Source organism: Cervus elaphus, chromosome 12 (genome assembly GCF_910594005.1).
Source record: "Cervus elaphus chromosome 12, mCerEla1.1, whole genome shotgun sequence".
Taxonomy (NCBI): Eukaryota; Metazoa; Chordata; class Mammalia; order Artiodactyla; family Cervidae; genus Cervus; species Cervus elaphus.
Genome location: NC_057826.1, coordinates 20292543 through 20303537, shown reverse-complemented (window position 1 = coordinate 20303537; position 10995 = coordinate 20292543). Strand labels below are relative to the sequence as shown.

The 10995-nt window shown below is 45.3% G+C and overlaps 1 protein-coding gene across 1 annotated transcript in view; it reads left to right on the top strand.

The window, feature by feature from the left end:
* The first annotated feature begins 10030 nt into the window (after positions 1–10030).
* Positions 10031–10995, top strand: part of TTC9 (tetratricopeptide repeat domain 9) — a 32154-nt gene continuing 31189 nt past the window's right edge. The window contains exon 1 of the mRNA XM_043920411.1: positions 10031–10619. Within this exon, the coding sequence (XP_043776346.1) occupies positions 10205–10619 (415 nt within the window). The 5' untranslated portion in view covers positions 10031–10204. The remainder of the gene's footprint in view (positions 10620–10995) is intronic.

Below are 10995 nucleotides of genomic sequence, written 5' to 3'. Positions count from 1 at the left end.
TTATGGCAGAAAGTGAAAAGAAACTAAAGAGCCTCTTGATGAAAGTGAAAGAGGGGAGTGAAAAAGCTGGCTTAAAACTCAACATTCAAAAAATGAAGATCATGGCATCCGGTCCCATCACTTCATGGCAAATAGATGAGGAAACAATGGATACAGTGACAGACTTTATTTTCTTGGGCTCCAAAATCATTGCAGATGGTGACTGCAGCCATGAAATTAAAAGATGCTTGCTCCTTGGAAGAAAAGCTATGACCAACCTGGACAGCATATTAAAGAGTAGAGACATTACCTTGCTGACAAAGGTCCATCTAGTCAAAGCTATGGTTTTTCCAGTAGTCATGTATGGATGTGAGAGTTGGGCTTGAGAGTCCCTTGGACTGCAAGGAGATCAAACCAGTCAATCCTAAAGGAAATCAGTCCTGAATATTCAAAGGAAATCAGTCCTGAATATTCATTCAAGGAACTCTCAAGAGTCCTCTCCAACACCACAGTTCAAGAGCATCAATTCTTCTGTGCTTAAGTGAGTTCCAAAAAGTCATCTCATTAACATAAAAAAGACACCTTCATTGCTCTCTTCATTCAGGAAATTTCAAGGGTCTTAGGAACTCTGTGTCAGAAACAGAGATAAAGATCAACTGTATATTTCTCATTATACATCATAATATCACAGACATCATGATTGACAGCTCTAGCAGGACCCCATGGAATAGGGGAAGGAAGAATCCCCTAAGGAAGACATGCTGACAGATCCAAATAACTGGTATCATAGCCCCTGTGGAGGGCCACAATTGATAGTGGAGATGGGAAGATTGACCAGTGCAGAGTGGATTGAGTAGTAGGAAAGGGTAAGGATAGGCAGAGAGGGTTTGTTTTTCTAAATAAGACCAGACTGAACTAGACTGTGATAGAGGAATTTCTTGTTGGGGTGGCAGTGGGGGATGAAAATATGAAGCTCAGGGAGGGGGGATCGGGATAGGGAATACGTGTAAATCTATGGCTGATTCATATCAATGTATGACAAAACCCACTGAAATGTTGTGAAGTAATTAGCCTCCAACTAATTTTTTAAAAAAATTAAAAAAATAAAAAATAAATTAAAAAAAAAAAGAAAATATGAAGCTCACATTAGCCTCATATGGTTAATACTACATCTGGGCATGAAATAGTTAAAAATCCCCCACTTTCCCATAGAGGGATTTTTGAAGGTTGAATATGGATTAAAAGCTGGTAATGAAAATGTTGTCATTTTCTCAGGTAAATTGTGAAGTTGAATGCAATTAGAAAAACATCCCCCAAAATAGCGTTGGTTTTGTTGGCATGGGACCAAACCGTGAACAGCTTAGATTAGTATAAAGAAGATTCAAATATATGTCTTTCACAGATGCTTAAGAAACTGAGCTGAAGGGAGGGAAAAAAGCAGCAGATGCCATCTGTTTAGGAGGTAAGAGAGCCCCAGAGAGGGCTGGGAAAGAAAGGGAAGCTTCAGGACCAGGAGGCAGTGAGAAAGGCAGAGACGCAAAGAAATGGAAGCAAGGTCAGGACCAAGGGCAGATACAGAGCCTGCGGCCCATAAAGTCAGCAGGAGCACTGTGCCTTCTGCTGTGGATCACACCAAATTCTTCCCATCAAAATAATCCATCAACATCGCTAAGAAATCTCGCAATGTGTCTCAGTAGTAATGAGCTATTACATTAGTGATAAGATCACCCATAGGACTCACTGTCCTATGTCCAGTGCTGGCCTGTTAGGAATGAAGGGAGAGGTCTTGATGACCTTGGGCCAAAGGACCAATGAAGCCATCTGTGTAGCAGAAACACACTGTGGCTCAGTCTTCATTCTCCCCTGTGAAATCCATGAGCAAGCAATATACTCAAGGACCACCTACAGATGAGCAGTCAAAATATTATTTTCACCTGAATAGGTGCTCAGTTTCTTAGTGCAGAGTTCTCTTGCAAAAACAAGATTAGAGCAAAGTAAAAGCCAACAGTAAAGGTCAGATGAGCCTTGCCCTCTCCATCACATACCCAAATCTTTTCACTCTCTGTCCTGCCATCAGTTCAGTTTAGTTGCTCAGTGTCTGACTCTTTGTGACTCCACGGACTGCAGCACATCAGGCCTTCCTGTCCATCACCAACTCAAGGAGTTTACTAAAACTCATATCGGTGATGCCATCCAACCATCTCATCCTCTGTCATCCCCTTCTCCTCCCACCTTCAATCTTTCCCAGCATCAGGATCTTTTTCAATGAGTCAGTTCTTTGCATCAGGTGGCCAAAGTACTGGAGTTTCAGCTTCAGCATCAGTCCCTCCAATGAGTATTCAGGACTTATTTCCTGTAGGATGGACTGGTTGGATCTCCTTGCAGTCCAAGGGACTCTCAAGAGTCTTCTCCAAGACCACAGTTTAAAAGCATCACAAGTGCTCAGGCCTGGTGCACTGGGAAGACCCAGAGGAATCCAGTGGAGAGGGAGGTGGGAGGGGGGATCGGGATGGGGAATACATGTAACTCCATGGCTGATTCATGTCAATGTATGACAAAACCCACTACAATACTGTAAAGTAATTAGCCTCCAACTAATGGAAATAAATGGAAAAAAAAAGAAAAGAAAAATAAATAAATAAAAGCATCAATTCTTCAGCGCTCAGCTTTCTTTATAGTCCAACTCTCACATCCATACATGACTATTGGAAAAACCAAAGCTTTGACTAGACAGACCTTTGTCAGCAAGGTAATGCCTCTGCTTTTTAATATGCTGTCTAGTTTGGTCATAGCTTTTCTTCCAAGGAGTAAGCATCTTTTAACTTCATGGCTGCAATCACCATCTGCAGTGATTTTGGAGCCCAGAAAAATAAAGGCAGCCACTCTTTCCACTGTTTCCCCATCTATTTGCCACGAAGTGATGGGACTGGATGCCATGATCTTAGTTTTCTGGATGTTGAGCTTTAAGCCAACTTTTTCATTCTCCTCTTTCACTTTCATCAAGAGGCTCTTTAGTTCTTCACTTTCTGCCATAAGAGTGGTGTCATCTGTATATCTGAGGTTATTGATATTTCTCCCGGCAAACTTGATTCCATCTTGTGCTTCATGCAGCCTAGCATTTCTCATAATGTACTCTGCATATAAGTCAAATAAGCAGGGTGACAATATACAGCCTTGACATACTCCTTTCCAGATTCGGAACCAGTCTGTTGTTCCATGTCCAGTTCTAACTGTTGCTTCTTGACCTGTATACAGATTTCTCAGGAGGCAGATCAAGTGGTCTGGTATTCCCATCTCTTGAAGAATTTTCCACAGTTTGTTGTGATCCACACAGTCAAAGGCTTTGGCATAGCTAATAAAGCAGAAGTAGATGCTTTTCTGGAACTCGCTTGCCCTGCCATACTGGGCCAGAAATGGAAGCAATAAAAAGTATGCTTGGCTATGCATCAGAGGAAGAGAAAACAAGATGGCCTGACCCCCAAGAGGAGGCTCTGACTCAGCTTACCCATTCCCAGTGCATGAAATAGAAGAGAAAACTGCATGGAGGTTCAGAATCCTGCCCTTGTGACGTGTGGACTAATTAATTTTCTGGAATCTGCCCAAAATAGTGAATATGTCTTCTCTGGGAGAAAGCAAAGGCCAGGAGAGAAGGGGAGAGATGGAACGTCCTTTCTTTTAAATACTTGCTCCTCAAAATGTGGGCCACAGACCAGCAGTATCATCTTCCCCAGGTGGTTTGTTAGAAATACACTTTTGGGTCCCACCCTAAACAGCAGAATCAGGGAAATGCTTTTTAAAAAGATCTCCTGTGGAGTCACACGCATGTTAAAGTTTGAGAAGCACTGAGTTTGTGAATCCTAAATCCATGCCCAAATTGTCTATCATTTGGATCTTCACTCACTTCCTAAGACAGTGCTCTGTGTATAGTCAATAGTTAACGAAAAGAGTGTTTGAGAAATTCTCTCTGGCACCTATTTAATTCCATTGAAGGGAGGAGGCCATTTCTGAGAAACCACCACACACTTATCAGGGAGTAGTTTAGACAGAGACAGAAGCATACTAAATACAAGCAAACAAAACAGTTCTAGACAAACACACACAGCTCTGCAGAGTGGGACAGATGGGCATAGTAAGTTTCCTCTCACTCCATCCCCCCGCCCATAATATTCCCTCCCTTCCTCACTCATGCTCTCCTTCATCCAATCTAGTCTGAAGCTCTTATGTTGAGCTGTTTCCTACACAGAATAGTTACCATGTGTATTACATGTCTCTTGCAGCTCTGTCTCAAACCTAACACTGAAGAATGAGATGTTGGACCATTAAGCCAGGACACAGTAAAAACAGACAACAATTGGGCACATACTTCTCACATTTAAATATTGTGACTATCATGATCAAATTCACACCTTATTGCTGACAGTAACCAAACCCCAGGCCTGGATCTCCATCTAATATTTGCCTTCAGTAGCTCTTCCTACCTAAGTAGGAAGTTTAAAATGTATATAGCACATGGAACTTATTCAATATCCTGTGATAAACCATCATGGGAAAGAATACCATATATGTGTATGTGTATGTGTGCATATATGTGTATAGTCACTCTGCTATACAGTAGAGATTGGCATAACATTGTAAATCAACTGTACTTCAATTTAAAAGGGGCTTCCCTGGTAGTAAAGAATATGCCTGCGATGCAGGAGACCCAGGTTCAATCCTTAGGTTGGGAAGATCTGGAAAACAGAATAGCAACCCCCTCCAGTATTCTTGCCTGGAGAATCCCATGGACAGAGGAGCCTGGTGGGCTACAGTCCATGGGGTTGCAAAGAGTTGGACATGACTGAGTGACTAACACTTTCACTTTTTCAATTTTAAAAAATTAAAAAAAACAACAACTCAGAGTACACAACTCCCAATTTCTTCTCTTTGCTCTACCTGACACAATACTGTAAAGTAAAAAGGGCCAGGGGTCAGCAAATATGGACTGAGTCTGCCATAACATTTATTATGGAATCTAATCATGATGGAATTTAATGAGTCATAACTAAAGTTATAATCTGTTGAGTACTTACAATGTACTTCACCACAATCCTATGAAGTAAACAGAATCCCTATTTAATGAATAAGGATATTTGAAGTTTTTAGAAGTTGAATAACTTGCCCAGGAAGCAGCAAAGATAGAATTCCAACCTATACCTGTCTAAGTCCAAATCTTAACCACTAAACTAGTATGATCTTTCACTGATCAGAAACTACTACAAGCTCAGTATGTGAATAGAGAATCATTTTCCTTCTCTGGGGCTGTGAGGAGGATTAGATAAGATTAAAGATGTTCAAGCACTTAGAAAAGTAAGGTGCTGTAATATATAAGGTATAATTTAGTACATTAAGGCTGTGTCCAGATAAAAGCCCTCAGTACTATATAAATGGCAACTAACATGTGATAAATGTTCACCCTTGAAATTAGTGATAACCCAGTTCATTCAATACACAGCTCTTATGTATCAAATTAGGAAATATTTTTTAAAGTGTAATCCTTCATGTTGGCAAGGACGTTGGGAAACTAGCATGTTGCTGGTGAGAGGTCAAGTACTACAATCTTTCTAAAAAGCAAATTCGAAGTATGTTTCAAGACATTTTTAGATATTAACATAATTTCTTGTGAAGAAATACAAATTAGGACAAAAGCTAAGTATGAATAGAGTTAGTTAAGAGCATAGATACTAAAGCCAGATTGCTTGGATTAAACGCCAGCTCAACTTCCTTTTTTAAACTTTTTATTTATTTATTTGTGCTGGGTCTTAGTTGCAGCATTGGGCATCTAGTTCCCTGACCAGGGACCCAACCCCAGCCTCTCACTTTGGAAGCGAGGAGTCTTAGCCACCGGACCACCAGGGAAGTCCCCCAGTTCTATTTATCAGCAGTGTGATCTTGGGCAAGTCTCTGTGACCTGGTGTCTAAAATGGGGATAATAACAACACCTATTCCACTGGATTGTTATAAGTGGTATCCATTATTTTTATTATCTCAGTGTTCTTTATAATAGCAAACACTTGGAATCAATCTATCTGACCACAGAAAAATGATTAAATACACTTTGCTACAAAGACAAAAGGAATATTATGAAACCATTAAAAACAAGACTTTAAGAAGCTATTTAATTACATATAATATAAAGTAAAAAGAGCAGGAAACTGTATATATCAACTCATACCACTCATGTTTATTAAAAGAGTACTTTGTACAAATATAGATGCTTAGAAAAAAACAGAGAGGAATTATATCGAAATATTAACAAAGAATATACCTGGTGACAGTATAGAGTGTGCGCGGGGAGGGGGGGGGGTGGTTCTTTGTACGTTTCTGTACTTTGCAAATCCTCCAGAGCAGGGCTTTTCACACTCTTCACAAGCATATGAATCACCTGGTGATCTTGAGAATAGATCTGGGTCAGCAGATCTGGGATTTTGCAGATTCTTCATCTCTAACAGGCTCCAAAGTGATGCGGATGCTACTGGCCCAAGGCCTCCACTTTGAGTAGTCAGGTTTTGGAGCCGGAGTCTTCAAACTTGACTGTGCATCTGAATCAAGGTGGGAGTGCGGGGTCAAAATACAGGTTGCCGGATCCCCATGCCTAGAGTTTCTGATTTTAGTAGGTCTGGAGTGGGACCCTAGAAACAGCATCTCTATTTTCCAGGTGACACTGATGCTGCAGGTCTGGAAACCGCGCTTCAAAACCAATGATGTAAAATACAAACATCTTTTTCTCAGCGTCATAAAGGGGGCAGGAGCACTAAAAAAACAGGCCACCCTTCTCCTCTGTTTACAAAATCAGATGCAACCCTTTCAAATGCTTCCATAATCTAACCCAATCATTTTCAGTTACTTCTGTTTAGACCATGAAACTCAAATCACTAATGCCGTAAACATCCCTAAGATTCCGAACATCAGGACCTCTGCTGTTTCCTCACTCTGGTTGAGATGTCATTTTCTTGTATTTCCTCAGGATCAGATCTTAGCCACCTTCTTCAAGGCCTCAAACGTTTCCTGCACAGTTTCCCTTCCTTGGGGCTCCACAGGATTTTCTTTTCCTTCTGGCGACATTTACCAATTTCTACCTGACAGAGTGAGTATACGGGTGGGTGGTTTATGTCCTCCAGTAGACTGGGAGTTAGTGAGAGAGCAGGACAGTCCCTTCCTGGATTATCTTTGCCCCTTGACCTCAGCAAATCCCCAGCAGACAGCCAGGGCAGTCTGAAAGAATGAATGAAGTAAGGGATGGAACCTTCTGAGACAGGGCAGAACTGTTCTGTAAATGGAAACTAGGACACATGCCCAGCCTTGATGACCAACAGTAACAGGTGTTTTCCATCTCTGATGTCTGTGATTCATTCTGCACAACTGCCTGCACACCCAGGCGTCAGCACACCACGGCTCTCAGAATACACAACGCCCGACAGGGTGAAGTGCCCACTGTGCTCTGGGCACCTGGGTGGCCACATACAGGGGCATGTCTCAGTGACAACCTGTACCCACACAAAAAGAGGCCTTGCCACCTTAAAATTATTAACGCAAAAATATTAACACAGCTCCTGGTTCTTACTGCAAAGAAACAGGAGCTGCAGCTTGTGCCTATGTCCCTTGCTTCCCGCCGCACCTGTCCTTTTAGTTTTTAAGAAATCTATTGAGGGTGGGTCTGCATGTGCTTCACAGCCTGGGGTCCCCCATCCCTACAAACACACACACACACTGACAATAAATCCCTACACACACACACACACACTCACAATACATCCCTACACACACACACACTGACAATACATCCCTACACACACACACACACACACACACACACACACACTCACAATACATCCCTACACACACACACACTGACAATACATCCCTACACACACACACACACACACACACACACACACTCACAATACATCCCTACACACACACACTCACAATATACCCCCCACACACTCACAGTACATCCCTACACACACACTCACAATACATCTCTACACATGCACACACACTCACAATACATCCCCCCCACACACACTCACAATACATCCCTACACACACACTCACATTCACTCACAATACATCCCTACACACACACACATATTCACTCACAATACATCCCTACACACACACTCACATTCACTCACAATACATCCCTACACACACACATATTCACTCACAATACATCCCTACACACACACATATTCACTCACAATACATCCCTACACACACACTCACATTCACTCACAATACATCCCTACACACACACACATATTCACTCACAATACATCCCTACACACACACTCACATTCACTCACAATACATCCCTACACACACACATATTCACTCACAATACATCCCTACACACACACTCACATTCACTCACAATACATCCCTACACACACACACATATCACTCACAATACATCCCTACACACACACTCACATTCACTCACAATACATCCCTACACACACACATATCACTCACAATACATCCCTACACACACACTCACATTCACTCACAATACATCCCTACACACACACTCACATTCACTCACAATACATCCCTACACACACACTCACATTCACTCACAATACATCCCTACACACACACATATCACTCACAATACATCCCTACACACACACTCACATTCACTCACAACACATCCCTACACACACACACATATTCACTCACAATACATCCCTACACACACACTCACATTCACTCACAATACATCCCTACACACACACATATCACTCACAATACATCCCTACACACACACTCACATTCACTCACAATACATCCCTACACACACACACATATTCACTCACAATACATCCCTACACACACACTCACATTCACTCACAATACATCCCTACACACACACATATCACTCACAATACATCCCTACACACACACTCACATTCACTCACAATACATCCCTACACACACACTCACATTCACTCACAATACATCCCTACACACACACACATATTCACTCACAATACATCCCTACACACACACTCACATTCACTCACAATACATCCCTACACACACACACATATTCACTCACAATACATCCCTACACACACACTCACATTCACTCACAATACATCCCTACACACACACTCACATTCACTCACAATACATCCCTACACACACACATATCACTCACAATACATCCCTACACACACACTCACATTCACTCACAACACATCCCTACACACACACACATATTCACTCACAATACATCCCTACACACACACTCACATTCACTCACAATACATCCCTACACACACACATATCACTCACAATACATCCCTACACACACACTCACATTCACTCACAATACATCCCTACACACACACACATATTCACTCACAATACATCCCTACACACACACTCACATTCACTCACAATACATCCCTACACACACACATATCACTCACAATACATCCCTACACACACACTCACATTCACTCACAATACATCCCTACACACACACTCACATTCACTCACAATACATCCCTACACACACACACATATTCACTCACAATACATCCCTACACACACACTCACATTCACTCACAATACATCCCTACACACACTCACTCACTCACAATACATCCCTACACACACACACACATTCACTCACAAATACATCCCTACACACACACATACACTCACAATACATCCCTACACACACACACACAGACACACACACACCCCCTCCCCCATGCGTCTCTTTCAGACTAGGCGCGCCTCCGAGGGCTGGATTGAATGGGAAAAAAAGGGCTCGTCTTTGTCACTAATCCTCCCCTCCTTCAGGCGAGCCAAGCTTCTTCCGGGTCAGCGACAATCCCCGCCAAGCCCCTCGGGCCCCCGGCCCCCGGCCCCGCTAGCCCCGGAGCGCGCCGGGGCCAGGTCGCCGCCGCCCGCAGGTTGCGGGAGGGGAGGAGGGCGAGGCGGAGGGCGGGCGGCGCGGGAGTGGGGGAGGGAGGGCGGAGGGAAGGAGGGGAAGGCAATCCGAGGAGGAGGAGGAGGAGAGCGCAGCCTCCCGCAGCTGGCGAGAAGAATGGGAGTGCGGGACGACAGACCGCCGCGGGGTGTCACGGCCGCGGCCGAGCTCTCCAGGCGCGGGGCCGGCGCCCGCCGCGTTTAAACCCGGGAGGGCGCGGCGGCGCCGGGCGGCGGCCGAATGGAGAGGAAGGGCTCGGCGGCCGGAGCCAAGGGGAACCCGAGTCCGCCCGCGGCCGGCGAGGCGCAGCGGCCCCAGCCGCCGCTGTGCGTCCCGGGCGGCGGCGGCGGCGGCGGAGGGACCCCGGCGCGGGGCCAGGCTGGGGCGGCGGCCGAGCCCGCCGAGTTCATCCGGCGCGCGCACGAGTTCAAGAGCCAAGGGGCGCAGTGCTACAAGGATAAGAAATTCCGCGAAGCCATCGGCAAATACCACCGGGCGTTGCTGGAGCTGAAGGGGCTGCTGCCGGCCGCCGGGGAACGGGAACGGGACTCGCGCGGGGCCTCCCCGGCCGGGGCCCCCAACCCCTGCCGCCTCTCGGAGGAGCAGAGCAAGACGGTGGAAGCCATCGAGATCGACTGCTACAACAGCCTGGCAGGTGAGCTGCACCGCGCCGCGCCGCGCTCCCGGCCCCTCCTTCCTCTGCCCTCCCCGTCTCCAGCCCGGAGCTGGTTCCTATGCTCCGGCCCCGGTCCTCCGGTCACCGCGCCGCGCCCCGCACTCCCTCGCGGGGACCGTGCCGCTCCGGGAAGGAGAACCCGGGAGGGGGGGCGCTTTGGGAAAAGTGTGACTTTTAGGATTAAACCTTCTGAAACTCGTGGTCATCCCGCATTCCTCCCCCGCATCCTCGTAAATCTCGCCTATAAATAGCTGGACAGACAGATGGGGGACCCAGCCGGCCTGGCGGCGAGTGCTGCTGCCACTGCTCACCAGTGGACCCGGGTCCAAATGCGGGAAGCAGCACCCGGGGTGGG